Raw genomic sequence first — 18,286 nt, forward strand, 5'->3', positions numbered from 1 at the left:
GTGTCCAAAAACCTCAAACATTTCAAATAACTACTTCAAAATTGCTTTCTGTACCTTTCAGACTGATTTTGAGAGCAAAGCAAGGAAAGAAAGAGCACGCAGCTTGTTTTAAGAAAACAGTGTTCACTCCTGTGCATTCCCTCACTCCAGTGTATTCAGCTGAAGCACAGACAGACTGCAGCAGAGAAATCTGCTTGGCTCTAGTTTTAGCAGCTAAAGCAAAGACATTCCCTGGCTGTTTTTTTTTTGTTTTTTTGTTTTTTTTTTTTGTTTTGTTTTTTTTTTTTTCTTAGGACTGTTCAAACCTGCTGCAGAGCAAAAAACCCAGAGAAGCACCAAGAGCTGCACCTGCAGCCCACAGGGCCTGGACCTCGGCATTTTATCAACATCAAAACAGCTGATAAGAAACCAAAGGAGCTGAGCTACAACCCACAGCAAGGACTTTCTGAATTCACCATCTCACCTCAAAATAACAGAAAGTTTTATTATTTTATGTTATTCATTTTTCATGCTTGTGAGCACTTTGTTAAATAAACAGATTTTTCCACTTTTCTCCAAAGAAGTTCTTTCCCAAACCAGTTTAAAAGAGAGACCATTTGCTTTACTCTCCAAAAAGCTCTCATTCAAAAGTTTCCTCCCAGGTTTACCCTAAAGCATGACAACAACAAAATCAATCCACAAAAATAAAAATAGCACAAATATACTTAAATTAACAACGCCAAAAATAATTATTCCTAATTCAATAAACTCATAATACCTCAAAACCATCAAAACAAGCAGACCACCTATAAATACACACAAAACCAAGAAAATCCATTCAACTACAAACAATATCTTCCAGGTTTTCCAAAAAACCATAAAACACGTACTGCAGTTGAACATGCTAAATAAACAAACCCCTATAATGCAATAAGCAATAGTCTAACTACACATACTAAGAAACCCTAAAAAAATTAACTACATCACACCATCTCAAACCCACTAAAACAAATACTACAAAGCCACCACTAAATAAAAAAAAAAGTCTCCCCTTTACCTTACACTACAGCCAATTACACCATTATAAACTTTAGAAAACACACCCTTGAAAAGCACAACATCCCATCAAAACTAATTCAAGGACAACACTGGGTTCAGAAATACTCTGATCAACATGTGAACTACAAAACCTAACATGAAATAAATACACCACATCCCTCATCATACGGCATCTATAAACTAAATAAAGCTACACAATAAAACATTAAAAACCACCTTAAAACCCACTAAAAAGAAAAAGCCAGCTCTATCCAACCTGAATCCCTACATTTAATACACAAAACCCCAATAATACATACCAGAAGTCTCTCAAAAGAAGCTACTTAAATTAATTCTACCTCAAATACAAAAAATCCACCATAACATCATCTTCACTCAAAAAACAAATTATGCATAAAAAATAGCACCAAAAAATAAAACAAAACACTACATACCACCAAAGAACACAATACTGAATAAAGAACGCATAGACATACACAACTCATTAAAATTCTAGGTGAAAAGAAATTTCCTCCAGTTTAAACATAGAAAACGACAGAAGAGAATTCTTTTTTTTTCTCAATTTCAACTCCTTTTGTCTCCATGATTCCTTTTTCTTCTGGGAGCACCAGGGAGAGATTATTAAAAAGAAGCTGAAAAGGAAACAAAGCCCCCTCTATAAACCCACGCTAGCTCACCTTCGGCTGCTGCCCGGTGTAAAGGTTTGTCCCCCCCCAGTTCCAGGGACCCTCTGCCCTTTTCGGGCCCATCACGGGGCCTCCCCCCCCCCGCCCCGCCCCGTTCTGCGCCCGCCCCTCTCCCCCGCCGCAGTGCCGCCCGCTCTGCGCACGCGCGCCCTCCACGCCCTGCCGACCCCACCTCCCCGGTCACTTCCTCGCCATTGGCCGCGGAGGGAGGACGCCGTGCTGATTGGCTGCGAGGGTGGGTGATTGACAGGTTATTCAGGGCGGGACGGAGAAATCAGCGAGTGCGCCTCCCATTGGCTGCCGCGCCGCGGGTGGGCGCGGCATCTCCCCTTCCCTCACCGGGGGCAGCGCGCCGCGTTCCCATTGGCCGCTTTCGCGGGGGGCGCGGGCGGAGCCGCCGCGCGCGCTCTCCTCTGGCGGCCTGTCAGCGGCGGCGCTGGCGGGGGGGCGCCGCGCCATTGGCTGAGAGCGCACGGTGGGCGGGGCTCAGCGCGGGGCCGGGCGCGCAGGCGCGGGGCCGGCGCTCCCTGAGGCGGCGGCGGCGGCTCCGGCGGCTCCTTTGTTCCCCCGCCGGGACCGGTGTTGGGATCGCGTCGGGACTGGGCCGGGATGGGCCCCGGGCAGAGCTCCGCGACGGGCGCCGTCCCCGGTAAGGCCGGGCGGAGGGGGTCGCGAGGCGGGTACGGCGGCCTGAGAGGGTCACGGGCCCTTTGTTCGGGACCGGCGGCGACCTCAGCCCGAAATTCTCGGCCTTGGGGAGTTCCACGCCCCCCGCTCCCCCCTCCCGCCAAGATCGGCACCCCCTTCAGCCCCCACAGGATAGATCCCCCCGTCAGCATCATATATCCCCTATTTTTTTCTACATTATGTATGCCCCTGTTTTCTGCTCATACCCTCTTTTTCTGAATTTCCTCTATCCCCTTTTCTGGTGCCCCCATTTCCCCCCTGTATCCTACTATCTTCCCACATGTCTCTTTCCCCGCTCCCGTATCCTCCCGGATCGTTTTTGTTTTTGTCCTTCCCGAGGACACCAAACCCCCCGGCCCCCTCATCTTTTCATCTTTCTGATCTTGGGGGGGCTCCCCCCCCCCCCCCGCCACCGCGGCCCTTCCCAATCCCAATTTCCCCGCGCTGCTTTTGGGAATCCCGTTTTTTCCACCCCGTTTTCACCGCCACTTTTCCAAACCCCTTTTCCTCGTCCATTTCTATTTCCCCTCCCCCAGATTACCCAATTTTCCCCGTTTTTGAGGGGAGGTCCCTCGGCTGAGCTCCCGAATTTCCTGCTGGCGATTTGGCCTCTTCCCACCGCAGTCGGGGGTGGGGGGTCTATAGGAGCAGGACCCCCATTTTGGCAGGGGAGGGATCGATCCCCATCCATTTATTCTCCCTTTCAGCCCCGCCTCCTTTTCACCTCCGCGAATTTCCAGTGCTGGAATTACCCGTTTTCCTCCTCCGGAGGTGGAAAAAGATGGGAACAGGAATATAAGCAAGGGATTTAATTAAAATGGAAGAACTGCACCCGCAGCCCATTCTCATTTCCTTTCTCTCTTCCTGACTTATTTTCTAGCCCCCCAAATCTCTCCTAGATTCGCACCTTCTGAAAATGGGCTGACAAACCTCAGGAACAGGAAAACCTTCCCCACACCAACCCCATTAATTGATTCATTAATCCAGGGGTTTCTTTCTTGGTTTTAATGATAGTTTCTCACCTGTAATCCAGGGGAGTTTTAATAAAACAATCCAGGAAAAATCAAATTATGCTGTGGGAATGATTTTTGTGGCTGGAGCAGGTAGAATCACCTGCCTCCAGGGATTTTTAAGAGCAATTTTTTAAATAGATTTTTTTGAGTGTTTCCTCACTGGAGGTTGGCAAATTTCTGAAACAGACGCTTAATTGGGCTCATCCATGAGGAAACTGCCATTTTTTTGGAGTCTTGTGCTCTGTTAACGCTCCAGTGCTGCTGGATAATGATGTTCCCTGTTTCCCCCTAGCCCGGTGTTAGGCGCTCGTCCCTCCAGAGGCGCAGAAGACTACCATGCCCGTAGGTATGTGCTGGGATTTCAGGACCCCCCCCTTCCCCAGAATCTGAGGAGTAACATCCCACAGGAATATTTTGCTTGGAAATGACAGGTTTCCTTGGAATTTTGCATAAAATTCCTTTGGGTGGGAGGGAATGGTGGTACTGGGGCTGGAAAAGAGCAGGAATGGAGCTTAATTAAAAATTCAATCCCTGATATCCCTGGAATGGTGGTGATTTTCCTTGGAAAGGCATGCCAGGATAAACCCTTGCCAGATCCAGCAGGAATTAATCCCTCTCTTTCCTGGAAAACCACTTTGTCAATCCCTGTTTCCTCATCAGAAGATGTAACAGGAATGGCTCTGCCCGTGGGAGACAGGAGATTCCCAAGGGCTGGAATGACTTAAATTGGGATAAATCCCCCCATATAGGGGGAAGCAGGTGCTAGGAAATCTGAGTTTTTCGCGGTGTCAGAACAACCTAAATGGGGAAAATCAGGTAAAACTATCCCTGGGCACGTGTTTGATCCCATTCCCCATTTTTCCGGGGAGTGTTGGAACCCTCAGGATGGTGGTTCCTGGCCAGCAATCTCCCAGTCCTTCTTCCAGGGCGGATTGGGAATGGGATTCCCATTGTTCCCAGGTGATGGATTTGGGAGGGGATTTGGGGCTTCTTGTGCCTGGCTAGTGGATTTGGAAGCAGATTTCCCATTCCAGCTGCCTCAAGGATGGATTGGGAAGCGAATTCCTTGTGCCTAAGCATGCACTGTGGAGAGGATTTCTTGCTTATTCCTTGATCATGGGTTGCAAAGGGTGTTTCCCACTGAGGTGCTCCCTCAGTTCATTCTCGGAATTAACCCGGATCCCCCATTCCAGGTGCAGCTCCAGGAACCCATTCCCAGCTCCTGATGTGAGATGGCGACTCCGGAGCCTCCGCTGGGCGGGACCCCCCGGCCCGGCCCCTCTCCTGGTCCCGGCCCCTCCCCGGGGTCTATGCTGGGCCCCTCTCCCGGCCCCTCGCCCGGGTCCGGACACTCGGGACACGCGCTCCCGGCTCCAGGATACACCCCGGACACCATCCACCCCCTGCACAAGGTGAGACATCCCAGCATTCCCGGCTTGAGTGAGTCCCCCCGACCACTGTCAGCTCTGCAAATTCCCACTGCTGGAATGATCCATTCTCCTCCTCCAGCATCAGAAGGAGATGGGAAAAGGGGAGTAACTAAGGGATTTAATTAAAATCTGTGAAGTGCACCTGTACCCCCTTCCCATTCCTCTCTTCTCTTCCTTCCTACCTTATTTCACCCCCCATCTCCCCCCCCAAATCCCTCCTGGACTCTCCTGCTCCAAAAATGCACTGAAAAACCTCAGGAATGGGAAAATCCCCTGCTCCATCCCCATTAATTAACTCATTAATTGAGAAATTTTTCCTCCTGGATTTCGGGCTTTAACAGCAATTCCTCACCCGTAATCCAGGGGGTTTTAATAAAAAAGGGAAATTGTGCTGCTGGAAGGGTTTCATGGCCAGAGCATGTGGAATCTGGCATCTCCAGGAATAATGAAATGGAGCTCCAGCTCCAACCCTGGGAATTCTGCAAGCTGGATGGGTTGGAAGCATTAGGATTTCCTCCAGGAGTGCTCTTCTGGTGTCTGATTTCCCGGGGTATTTCCCTCCTGCAGCCCCTGGATCCGATGCACGAGAAGGGAATGTCGGAAGATCCACGCTACGGGCAGATGAAGGGGATGGGAATGCGGCCAGGGGGGCATGCAGGAATGGGCCCCCCACCCAGCCCCATGGATCAGCATTCCCAAGGTTGGGAGCATGGGAAGAAACATGACAGGGGGAAGGGAACCATGTCTAAATCCTGGATTTGGAGGGACGGGGCGGGGGGTTCATCATTCCAAGTTTAAATCCTGGATACCAGGGCATAAATCCTGGATTCTGGTAGCCCTCTGGGGGATTTCCAGGTTCACATGCTGGATTTTGGGGGAGGAACAATAAAATCCTGTGGGGCTTAGAGTGGAAATCCTTACTTTTGAGGGCAGACACAGCTCTGTAAGGATTCCAGATATAAATTCCTCATTTCAGTTTGGAATTCAGCCCCTTGCCACACTCCCAGGATCCCAAGAGCATCCCCGTGTTCCCTGCCAGGTTATCCATCCCCTCTGGGCAGCTCGGAGCACGCCTCCAGCCCGGTGCCGTCCAACGGCCCGTCCAGCGGCTCCGCGGGCGGCTCCGGCGCGGCGCTGGACGGCTCCGGATCGGACTCCCCGGCGCTGGGCCGGGGCCCGTCCCCGTTCAACGCGGCGCAGCTGCACCAGCTCCGTGCCCAGATCATGGCCTACAAGCTGCTGGCGCGGGGGCAGCCGCTCCCGGAGCACCTTCAGGTTGCCGTCCAGGGAAAGCGGCCCCTGCCTGGGATGCAGCCGCAGATTCCTGCTCTACCTCCGCCCGCCGGCGCCACGCAGGGCCCGGGACAAGCGCCCGGAGCGGGGCCAGCGCCGCCCGGGTACTCCAGACCTCACGGTGAGGAGGGGCTGGGTGGAACTGTCTGTGCCCTTGTGTCCTGGGGGATCCAAGGGGAGCTCATCTTGTTCCCTCCTGAGGGATCTGTGGGGGAGCTTGTCCTATTCGCTCCTCGGGTCTGTGAGGAGGTCATCCCATTCCATCTCACGTTGTCCTGGGAAATCCAGGAGCGCTTGTCCCATTCTGTCCCAGGGGATTTGTGGGAAGGGACCTCATCCTGTTCTATCCCAAATGACCCATGGGCAGCATTTGGTCCCAGTTTGCCCCAGTATCCCCCCGTTTGAGTTTCCCGCTCTTCTCCCATCCATGTCCGTGGGCATTCCAGAGGCTGGGACTTCGGATCCATCCCGACTCTGGCAGTTCAGGGGAGTGGGGGCTGTACCTGCAGGTCCTCATCTTCAGCCAGAGCAGACCAACCTTCCCACTGGGACTCTCCCCCTAGAGTCAGCATCCTCATGGGATTTTCCTCTTTTTTTTCCCCCTTTTCTCCCTGATTTTGGGGAATTTCCAGGAATAGGAGGGCCCAACATGCCCCCTCCCGGACCCTCAGGAGTGCCCCCCGGCATGCCAGGACAGCCCCCTGGGGGCCCCCCCAAGCCCTGGCCGGAAGGTAAGACCTGGGTCACAAAATTTCTGTGAGTGAGGGATGGGAATGGAAGGAAGTTCCTGGTTAAAACCCTGGAATTAGGGGCAGAGTTCTGTGAATGGCTGGTTTAACTTCCATACTGGAGCTTTGCAGGGATGCCTGTGCTCATTCCAAGATAGATATTTGGACTGTTTTAGGGAGTCCTGGTTAATTTTTCCGTAAACAGTTGGAGCTTGGGGGCATTTGGGGCTGCTTTCCAGTGAAATAATTGGATTTTTTGCAGGGAGTAGGGGTTAATTTCCAGCCAAATAATTGGACTTTTTTTGCGATTTAGGGTTGATTTCCAGATAAATAATAGGAGTTTGGGGGGGAATTGGGGTGAATTTCCCATTAAATCTTTGCAGTTAGTCCATAAGCTAATTCTGAATCAGATGTTCACGTTTTTGGGGAATTTGCTTAATTTCTGGCCAAATAATTAGGGTTTTTCACAGGAATTGCGATCCATGTCCCCTGGGAAGCCGTGCCTTTACCCGGGCCAGTATTCCCAGACTGCCTGTTCCCACAGGGCCGCTGTCGGCGGCAGCTCCAGGCGGGGCCCCCCAGAAGCTGCTGCCACCGCCCCCCGCGGGCCGCCCGTCCCCCGTGCCCCCGGCCGTGCCCCCGGCGTCCCCCGGGCCCCCCCCGCCCTCGCCGGGGCAGCCGGCGCCGCCCGCGCTCCCGATCCACCCCAAACAGAACCGGATCACCCCCATCCAGAAACCCCGTGGCCTCGACCCCGTGGAGATCCTGCAGGAGCGTGAGTACAGGTATGGCCCCACCTGGATTTCCTGGGAATTCCCAGGGTTCCTCCCAGTCCCAGCTGCCCACATCCCACCTTCCTTCTTCCTGAGACCCCTCTGGATGAGCAAGAGGACGTTTTCCTTGGATTTCCCAAGGCTTCTCCCAGCCCCAACTTCCCTCCATCCTGTTTTTCTCCTTCCCAATGTCCACAGGTCCAGAGGGGTGAGTGGGAATGTATTTTTCTTGGAGATTCCCAAGGATTCTTCCATCTCCAACTGCCTCCATCTGTTTTTCCTCTTCCTGAGATCCAGAGGGATGAGCGGGAGAATGTTTCTCTTGGGGATTCTTCCTGACCTTTCCCAGCTCCATTGCCCTTCACTGTCTGTGCTCTGGCCCTGCTATGTCCTTGTTCCCATGGGGGGGTCCCCAAAACTCATCCCAGGATTCTGGAAGTGACTTCCCACTGCCCTCGCCCTGCTCTTATGCTCTCCCTAATGGGAACTAGGGTGGGAGTGAGCTTGTCCCGAAATGCATTCCCCTCCTCCACAGGCTCCAAGCCCGCATCGCCCACCGCATCCAAGAGCTGGAAAACCTTCCCGGCTCCTTGGCCGGAGACCTGAGGACCAAAGCAACCATCGAGCTCAAGGCTCTGCGGCTGCTCAACTTCCAGCGCCAGGTGAGCCCCGGGAAAACCGGGATTTGGGAGCAGGATGGTTGCGGGGTCCCCCCGAGGACTGGTGGCACAGGGTGTTCCTGGGATTGCAGCTGCGGCAGGAGGTGGTGGTGTGCATGCGGCGGGACACGGCCCTGGAGACGGCGCTCAACGCCAAGGCCTACAAGCGCAGCAAGCGGCAGTCCTTACGTGAGGCCCGGATCACAGAGAAGCTGGAGAAGCAGCAGAAGATCGAGCAGGAGAGGAAGCGCCGGCAGAAGCACCAGGTCAGCGGATTCCCAGGAATCGGGGCAGAGAGGTGACAGGGGTGGAGGTTTGAAGGGAACCACCTGGTTTGGGGGTTGGGGAAGGTTGACTCTGCATGATGGTGGCCAAGGGTTTGGTGATGGCTGTTGGAACCACTCGATGACCATTGGGACTCTCAAATTCCCATTGCTCTCTTCCAATGACCAGCAATCCCTCCCAGCTCCACCATTGCAACTTCCCAAGCAATCCCTGCACACTGAGCCCTGTGATCTGACGACTGTGTTCTGTTCCCTCAGGAATACCTCAACAGCATCCTGCAACATGCCAAGGACTTCAAGGAATACCACCGGAGCGTGAGTGGGAAGATCCAGAAGCTGACCAAGGCAGTGGCCACGTACCACGCCAACACTGAGCGTGAGCAGAAGAAGGAGAACGAGCGCATCGAGAAGGAGCGGATGCGCCGGCTCATGGTGAGCCAAATGTGGGATACTGGGAAAAAGGCAGCCAACAGACAGGAGGGGCGGGATCAAGATGGATGTGGTGGGATCTCTGTCCTCATTGAGGGTGAGGAGGGGCACCGAGAGCGTGTGGGGTGAGGTCAGGGTGATCCCAAGTGTGTTGCTCACCCCGGGCAGGCAGAGGATGAGGAAGGCTACCGGAAGCTCATTGACCAGAAGAAGGACAAGCGCCTGGCCTACCTGCTGCAGCAGACAGACGAGTACGTGGCCAACCTAACAGAGCTGGTGCGGCAGCACAAGGCAGCCCAGGTGGCCAAGGAGAAGAAGAAGAAGAAAAAGAAGAAGGTGAGAGAAAGGAGAAACTCCAGGAATGGCACTGGGAATGGCTCGTGGAGGGAGTGCCAGGGCTGAACTGCCCAGGCTGACTCCCCTCTCCTTCCCCACCTCCTCCTTTTCTTTCGCCTTTTATCTCTTTCTCTTCTCTATCCTTTTCTCCTCTCCTTTTCTTCCTTCCTGTCCTTTATCTCCTTCCCTTTTTTCTTCTCTTTTCTATCCTTTTCTTTTTCCTTTCCTTCTCCTCCTTTCTCCTTCTCCTCCTGCCCTGTTGCTCCCACAGAAGGCAGAGAATGCCGAGGGACAGGCTCCAGCCATCGGCCCAGATGGGGAGGTGAGTCCAGGCTCATCCCACGGATCCTGGGATGGCCAGGAAGGGGGGCCACAGGGATCCTTGCATTCCAGCCCACCGTGGATGGGGAGTGCAGGCCACGTCCCACTGGGACCATCAGGATCCTCCCCGCTCCCTTTTCCCAGCGGGTTGAGCGGGGTTTGGGGCTGAGAATTCCCAATCCTGATCCCTCAGCTTCTCCCACAGCCACTGGACGAGACCAGCCAGATGAGCGACCTCCCGGTGAAGGTGATCCATGTGGAGAGTGGGAAGATCCTCACGGGCACTGACGCTCCAAAGGCCGGGCAGCTCGAGGCCTGGCTGGAAATGAACCCTGGGTATGCCGGGAATGCCAGGAATAGGGGCTGGGGATGTGCTGCAGCTGGGAATACCAGAGCTGGAAATGCTGGGGTTGGGAATGGGAGTAGGAAACTGGAGATGCTGGATCTGGGTATGCTGGAGTCAGGAATGGCAGTGGAGACCTAGAAATGCTGGACCTGGGAGGAAGTTGGAGGCTGGGAATGTGAGAGCCAGGAGAGAACAGGGAGCTGGGAGTGCCAAAGCCAAATTCCATTTGGAATTCCCTATTTTCCCCCCAGGTACGAGGTGGCTCCACGCTCCGACAGTGAGGAGAGTGGCTCGGAGGAGGAGGAAGAGGTGAGAGGGGTCCTGCCACATTCCCACAGGGAGTGTTCTGGGAAGAACAGGAAAGAACTGACCTTGCTAATGGCTGTTTGGCAGCTCAGAAAATATGGGATAAAATGGAGGATAACATGGAATAAAATGAGACGGAATACTAGGGTAACAGGGAATAAAGCTGTAGCTTAAAATGGGACAAAACAATAGGGTAAAAGAGAATAAAATTCATTAGAATGGAATAAAAAAAGGGAAAAAAAGCATTAAAATGGGATAAACTGAGATATAAAAATTGAATAAAATAGCAGGATAAAATGGAATCTGTGTGTTGAACAAGCACTGGGCAGACAGAAGCACTTGGAAATTCCCTTTTGGAGATCCCAGTTTTCAGCCTGAATATTCCTGGCATGCCTCCAAAGGGAATGGCAGGTTTGGGTGGGAGGGAGGTGGGTGCTTCCCAGGGTGTTTCTAAGGAATTTTCCTATTTTCCTTGGAATTCCTGGGAATCCCCCAGGAGGAGGAAGAGGAGCAGCCACAGCCGGCGCAGCCAGCGCTGCCCGTGGAGGAGAAGAAGAAGATTCCAGATCCGGACAGCGACGATGTCTCAGAAGTGGATGCCCGACACATCATCGAGTGAGCTCTTCCCTCCCTCTTCCCATTTTCCTGTTCCAGCTTCCCCTTCCTAATCAGTTCCCTGTCCCAGGAGTGGGGTTCAACAAGCACCATTCCCCCAAGCCCGTTTTTTTTCGAATCTTCCCAAATGAGCCGTAACATGGCATTTTATCTGGAAATTCAGTGGGAAAACCACCTCACACAGGACTGATGGTGCTTCCCAGGAATTCCTCCAACAGCATCATCCTTCAAACCTCCCTTTTGTCACCCCAAAAAGGCAAATCATCTCCCTTTATCCTCCTTTATTTTCCCATTTCTGCCCATGAGGAACAGGGATCCCCCCCTTCTTATCCATGTTTTTCCATCTCAGGATTGCTCTGTCTTCCATTATACCTGGTTTTGCCCCGAGTTTTCCCCCTCTCCCGCTGTTCATCCCATATTTTCCTCCAGGCCTCTCCCCTCATTCATTATCCCAGTTTCCCCCATTTATTCCCCCTATACTCCCTCCCACCCTCTTTCCCCCTCTTCATCCCCACTCTCATCCTTTTTTCCTGTTGTGCCATGACACATTATCCTGGTTTTCTGGGCAGGAATGCCAAGCAGGACGTGGATGATGAGTACGGGGTGTCACAGGCACTGGCGCGGGGCCTCCAGTCCTACTACGCCGTGGCTCACGCCGTGACTGAACGTGTGGACAAGCAGTCGGCCCTGATGGTCAACGGCGTCCTCAAGCAGTACCAGGTGTGGGAACATCAGGGATACGGGGCTGCCGGGGGAGGGAACGGGGATTGGGGTGGTCCATAGGTGGGATAGTGGAATAAGGAGCTGGATGCAGTGTGGGATCGAGACCTGTGGTGGGATAATGGCTGGTGCAGGATGAGGGGCCATTCCTGGAGCTGGAGAGGGGTAATGAGTCTGAGGTGGTGTGGGATAATGAGCTGAAGCCAGAGCGGGACATTGAGCTGGATTCACTCCCTGCTGAAAGCCAAACCCATCCTATTCTGTTCAATTCCATGGAACATCCAATTCCTTCAACTGGCTCTGACTAGTTAACCTGACCTCATTACCAGCTTGTCTGCATGTGCCCAGGCAGGAGGGGGCTGCTCTCCCACCCTCATTCCCATTCTCATCCGCATCCCTGCAGATCAAAGGCCTGGAATGGCTCGTGTCCCTGTACAACAACAACCTCAATGGGATCCTGGCAGATGAGATGGGATTGGGGAAAACCATCCAGACCATTGCCCTCATCACGTACCTCATGGAGCATAAGCGGATCAACGGCCCCTTCCTCATCATCGTCCCGCTCTCGTGAGTGCCAGAGTGCCTGGAGAATCTCCCCCAGCTGCTACTCCAGCCCCACGTTCCCAGGTTCCCACCCTTCCCATGTCTTTCCCCAGGACTTTGTCCAACTGGGCCTACGAGTTTGACAAATGGGCTCCTTCCGTGGTCAAGGTCTCCTACAAGGTAGGTACCGCAGTCCTTGGATTCCAACCTCCATTTTCCTCTTCTCGCTCTGTTACCGTTATGCTGAGGAAGCTGCACTGGGTCCCAGCTCCAAATCCAAGAAATCCCATTTTTGGTTGTTCCTCAGTAGCAGGAACCCCCAAACCTCCTCATTTTGCTGTTCCCTGTAATTAACAGCCCCTCCTGCCCCCTGTTCTGGGAATTCCCTCCTCACCTGACATTGGAATTCTCCTCCCAGGGCTCTCCAGCGGCGCGACGCGCCTTCGTCCCGCAGCTCCGGAGTGGAAAATTCAACGTTCTGCTCACAACATACGAGTACATCATCAAGGACAAGCACATCCTGGCCAAGGTGAGGCTAGAAAGCACTGGACCTGCAGGTTTTCCCAATCTCACTGCAATCACGGGGCCATCGTGGGCTGCTCCAGGCACATCCCCTTTCCCTGGTTCCCACCATCCCTGCCCTTCCCGCTCCCACAGATCCGCTGGAAGTACATGATTGTGGACGAGGGGCACCGGATGAAGAACCACCACTGCAAACTGACACAGGTGCTCAACACCCACTACGTGGCCCCGCGGCGGCTGCTCCTCACTGGGACTCCGCTCCAGAACAAGCTCCCGGAGCTCTGGGCGCTCCTCAACTTCCTGCTCCCGACCATCTTCAAGAGCTGCAGCACCTTTGAGCAGTGGTTCAATGCACCGTTTGCCATGACTGGGGAGAAGGTGCGGGAAATGGGAAATGCGGGAGTGGGCGGGAACTCCTGGCAGCGGGGAGGGGCTTGGGGTTGATGTTAATGGATAGAGAGGGGTCAAAAGCGTCCCTGGAGCTCTGGGATCAGTGGATCAGTGTCTTTAATGGATCTGGAGAAGCTGGAGGTGGCCGTGGAACAATGGGATGTGGTGTCACTGTGGCTCCAGAAGGGATAGAATTGATTCTGGAGCTGTGGGATGTGGCTTAGTGACACTGTTAATGGCCCCAGAGGGGTTGGGAGTGCCCTTGGAGCTGTTGGAGGTGGCTCAGTGTCACCATTGAGGGCTCAGTTCCCTTCTCTGGGTGACAGTTTCCTTCCCTCAATTCCTGCCCTCCCCTCTCCTGGGATACATTCATGGAGGTTCATCCCACTCTGGATGCTATTGGGTTGAGCAGGCAATTTGATGGATCCTGCTAGGACTTGAGGGTCAGGGGCTTCTTGGAGCAGAAGGACCTGGTGTTTTGGGATGTTGGGGTCCATCCAATTCCATTCCTGGTGACAATTCCTTTCCCTGGCCAGGTGGACCTGAACGAGGAGGAGACAATCCTCATTATCCGCCGCCTGCACAAGGTGCTCCGGCCCTTCCTGCTCCGGCGCCTCAAGAAGGAGGTGGAAGCTCAGCTCCCGGAAAAGGTGACACTGGAGGGTCCCCTCACCTTTCCCCGTCCCAGGATTTGACTTGGGGGACATCCATCCTGCTCTTATCCATCCTGGGATATGCGCATAGAGCTTCATCCCGCTCCGGGATCATTGCTGGGTTGGGTTGAGCTGGTGTTTGGGTTGATCCTGCTGGGGGCTTGGGGAGATCTTAGAGGGGGATTTTGGGGTCCATCCCAATCTTCCCCATCCTGGACTACATTTGGGGGGGTCTCCATGCTGCCCTTCCCCATCCTGGAATGTGCAGGTGGAGTTTCATCCCGCTCTGCAGTTTGATCCCTCTGGGAGTTGGTGGTTTCTCAGATGGGCTGAGGGTGACTCCCCCTTGGGTCCTGGCAGGTCGAGTACGTGATCAAGTGTGACATGTCGGCGCTGCAGCGGGTCCTGTACCGGCACATGCAGGCCAAGGGCGTCCTCCTCACCGACGGCTCCGAGAAGGACAAGAAGGTCTGGATTTGGGAATGCTGAGTGTGGGCGGGTTTGTCTCCACCGCGGGGTGGGTTGAGCTTGGGCCCCCAGTGTATTTGGGTGATCCTTGGAGGCTCCTCAAAGCTATCAGTGGGTCTGTGAGGAGAAGAAAAACACAGAATAATTGGAAAATGATACTTTGATCCCAGCTAAAAGCTGGAGGTGGGAGGTTCCCTGTTTTCCAGCTCCACTCCCTCAAAACAGCCAGGTAGGAGCAGCCTCTCCTTGAGTTGACTTGGAGGTTTCTTAAAATGTCGAATTTATTTTAATGTTTCTGAGCCCCACTTTCAGGGCTGTGAACTCCCACTCAGCGTTCCCAAACATTCCTGGAAATGCTGAACTGGCAAATAGAAATGGAACCCATCAATAATCTGGGTTTTTAACCTCCTGCATTGTTCCTGGCAGGGGAAAGGTGGCACGAAGACGCTGATGAACACAATCATGCAGCTGCGCAAGATCTGCAACCACCCCTACATGTTCCAGCACATCGAGGTGGGGCCGACCTGTGGAATGGGGACAAATCCAGGGGGATGAACCCAAACAGGCATAAACCCCACAGGGTTAAACCCAGAAAGCTAGGGATGAACCAAGAAAAGGGATAAGCCCAGCAGGGTTTACAACAAAACCGGGATCAACCAAAACCAGGGATAAACCCAAACAGAGCTAAACCCAGCAAGGATCAGGTCATTGGGCCCACCCACGTTCCATCACTGTTTTCCAGCCAAACCGATCCATTCCCTCACCAGCTTCCTGAGAGAACTGGGGAAGGGAGCAGGGCTTGGGTCTTCAAGGCAGCTCCAGATTGTTTTGGCCAGTTTGTGCTGGTTCCTGACACTATTTCTCCTCTCGATTTCAGGAATCCTTCTCGGAGCACTTGGGGTTCACGGGCGGGATCGTGCAGGGGTGAGTCACAAATTTTGGGATTAGCAGTGGACAATTTTGTGGATTTACAGGCTCAAACAGTTTCCCAGGGGTGGAGGCTGAGCCGCCCCCACCTCAGGCAGCCAGATGATCCCAGCAAGCGGGAGACACCACGTTTTTGGCCCCGAATCCCGGTTTTCCTCTCACTGTGCCCATTTTTATCCATCCCAGGCTGGATTTGTACCGTGCCTCTGGGAAGTTCGAGCTCCTGGACCGGATCCTGCCCAAGCTCCGGGCCACCAACCACAAGGTGCTGCTCTTCTGCCAGATGACCTCCCTCATGACCATCATGGAGGACTATTTTGCTTATCGTGGCTTCAAATACCTCAGGCTGGATGGTGAGTGCCCCCGGGGGGTGGGGGGTCAGCAGTGCCCCAGGGGGTGAGGGAACAGGGGGTGCCCTGACCAAGGTGGAGCTCAAGGTCAAGACATCGAGAAAGATACCAAGATGTAAAGAGATGAAGATACTGGGCTGGACAGAAAGATGCTGAGAAATATCAAGATACAAAAATATAAAACGGTCAAGATACAAAGATAAATATCTAAGTAAAGCTGTAAAGATACCAAAATAGATGTGAAGATACGGAGATAAATTTCAATGTGTCAAAACAGATATCAAGGGAGAGATATCAATTAATATAAAAATCAATATCTTGATGTCCAGACTGTGTGATCAATATCGAGACATTGATATTGAGACATCAACAGTTAAATTGATATCAAGGTTTATATCAAGATTGCCATCAGGATTTCAAATATCAATATCTCGATATCTAGACTGCAAGGTCAATATCAAGACATTGAGATAGCAAGATTGATATTGAGTATTTATATCAAAATCAACATCAAAGACATTGAGATTGATATCAAGATCGATATCAAGGTTTCAAGACCAATATCTTGATATCCAGATTGCAGGATGTATATTGAGACATTGATATTGAGATACCAATAGAAAGATCAATATCAAGGTTTGTATCAAGATCAAGGTTCCCATCAAGACTGATATCAAGATATCAGAGCTTGATATCAGTGTTTTTAAGTTTTGATATCAAGGTGTTGAAGATTATATCACATTTTAGAAGATTGATGTCAAGATGTCAAAGATGGTTATCAAGGCATCATGTCCTCGTTTCCTGCTGCTGTTTTTCCTATTTATTCCAGCTAATTTCCTGATGAATCCTGGCATCCTGTTGGGCTGGGGGAGGGCCTGGGGGACTAAAACAAATAAGGATTAATTGGTTGGATTGCAGGGTTGAGTCGGAACAGGATGGGCTTTAAGGTCCCTCCCAACCCAAATCCGTTCACGATTCTGAAATGAACACAGATTAAGAGCACAAAATGTGACCCACGGCCCCCTCACACCTCTGAAAACGGCCTCAACGCTGCTGTAACTCTGGCTGCTGCAATCCCAACTTCTGGGAGACCTCCCAGGCCACCTCAGAGCAGGACCCACCCCTTTTTCCCTCCTTTTTCCAATCTTTCTACCAAAATCAGCCCATGGGACCCCCCCCTCCGGGGGAAAGGGCTCCCCATTCCCAGTGAAACCACTCTGGACCCCCCAGCACCTCTGGCTGCAGTGCTGGGGGGCAGGAATGACGCCCGTGTGGGATTCCAGGGACCACGAAGGCAGAGGACCGGGGAATGTTGCTGAAGACATTCAACGAGCCGGGCTCTGAGTATTTCATCTTCCTGCTGAGCACGCGGGCCGGGGGCCTGGGCCTCAACCTGCAGTCGGCCGACACTGTCATCATCTTTGACAGCGACTGGAACCCGCACCAGGTACGGCCAGGACCCGCCCGCCCGGAGACCGGCCTGAATGGATACGGGGAATCAAAAATTGACCCAAAAATCGACTTAAAAATCGGCCCGTTGATCCAAAGAAACGCCCAAATCCCAATCCATTGACCCGAAAATCAACCCAAAACCACTGACTGACACAAAAATCAACCCAAAACCCAAGTGACCAACCCAAAAACCCACTGACTGACCCAGAGAGCAACCCAAAAGCCAATTACCCCAAATTAGCTGACTGACCCAAAACCCAACCAATGTATAATTTAACCAAAGATAAAACCAATCAACAGCAGTGATCTGACCCAAAACCAACTGTGATTGACCTAAAACCCAATGAGCCAGCCCCAAAACCACCTGACCCAAATAGGAGCCATGGGGTTGTAATTCTGTAATTCTGGGACTCACTGCTGTCCTGGAGAGCCACCCCAAATCCCAGCGCTGCCTCTGGGCTTTCCCTGCACCCTCTGTCTGAGAAGGAAAGAGCAGCCAATGATCCCATTCTGGAATTCCCGTAATCCTCTGGGATTGCTGTGGCACATCTTGTGTCTTTGAGGATTAAAATGGGGTTTTGGAGACCCCTCATCTAATGCTGCTCCTTCCCACAGGAATCTTGTTACTGGATCCTGGTGATCCTTGGGGATCTCTGAACTCCTCGTGGTGCATCCCACATTTCTCCCATTATTTATTCGAGGTCAAGACCAGCTTTTCTGGCACCTCTTGGCCAGTGTGGCCATTTCTTCCAGGACCTACATGGTCCCAACACTCCCTTTACCCCAAATCCCGTGATCCCTTAGGGATCTTTGAGAGCCCTTGGGGTGCATCCCATGTTTTCCTTGTTAAGGCTAAAACTGGAGTTTTTGGTACCTCTTGGCCAACGCTGCCCCTTCCCACTGAATCCCTGGATCCTTGGTGATCCCTAAGTTCCCTCAGGGTTCATCCCTGTGGATTTTGAGGACAAAAGTGGAAGCTTTGGCACCCTTTCGACACTTCCCCTGTCTCACGGGACTTGGGTAGTCCTGGTGATCCCATTGCCACATCCCCATCATCCTTGGGCATCCCTGCAGATTTTGAGGACAAAAACAGGGGTTTTGGGACCCTTTGGCCGACGTGGCCCCCATCCCACAGGATTTACACAGTGATCCTGTTGCCACATCCCAGTCACTGGTGGGATCGCTGAAAGCCCTCAGGCCTCACCCCACATCTCCACCCGTGGATTTTGAGGATAAGAGGGCGGTTTTTGGGACCCCGGTGCTATCACTGCCCCTTCCCCCAGGACCTGCAGGCCCAGGACCGGGCCCACCGCATCG

At 52.8% G+C, this 18,286-nt stretch overlaps 1 protein-coding gene across 1 annotated transcript in view; it reads left to right on the forward strand.

Annotated features, from left to right (window-relative positions):
* Positions 1-2,271: 2,271 nt before the first annotated feature.
* LOC310921711 (transcription activator BRG1-like) overlaps positions 2,272-18,286 on the forward strand; it is an 18,675-nt gene continuing 2,660 nt past the window's right edge. The window contains 27 exon segments of the mRNA XM_083881927.1: positions 2,272-2,373; positions 3,717-3,770; positions 4,618-4,836; positions 5,422-5,554; positions 5,894-6,268; positions 6,780-6,878; positions 7,420-7,660; positions 8,184-8,310; positions 8,400-8,573; positions 8,850-9,023; positions 9,189-9,356; positions 9,628-9,678; positions 9,883-10,013; positions 10,275-10,332; positions 10,826-10,944; positions 11,514-11,664; positions 12,068-12,231; positions 12,321-12,387; positions 12,626-12,736; positions 12,865-13,107; positions 13,656-13,769; positions 14,133-14,240; positions 14,667-14,753; positions 15,118-15,164; positions 15,354-15,520; positions 16,801-16,964; positions 18,253-18,285. Of these exon segments, the coding sequence (XP_083738053.1) occupies positions 4,657-4,836; positions 5,422-5,554; positions 5,894-6,268; positions 6,780-6,878; positions 7,420-7,660; positions 8,184-8,310; positions 8,400-8,573; positions 8,850-9,023; positions 9,189-9,356; positions 9,628-9,678; positions 9,883-10,013; positions 10,275-10,332; positions 10,826-10,944; positions 11,514-11,664; positions 12,068-12,231; positions 12,321-12,387; positions 12,626-12,736; positions 12,865-13,107; positions 13,656-13,769; positions 14,133-14,240; positions 14,667-14,753; positions 15,118-15,164; positions 15,354-15,520; positions 16,801-16,964; positions 18,253-18,285 (3,486 nt within the window). The 5' untranslated portion in view covers positions 2,272-2,373; positions 3,717-3,770; positions 4,618-4,656.

The sequence above is a fragment of the Zosterops lateralis genome, assembly GCF_965231275.1.
Source record: "Zosterops lateralis genome assembly, chromosome: 36".
Lineage (NCBI taxonomy): Eukaryota > Metazoa > Chordata > Aves > Passeriformes > Zosteropidae > Zosterops > Zosterops lateralis.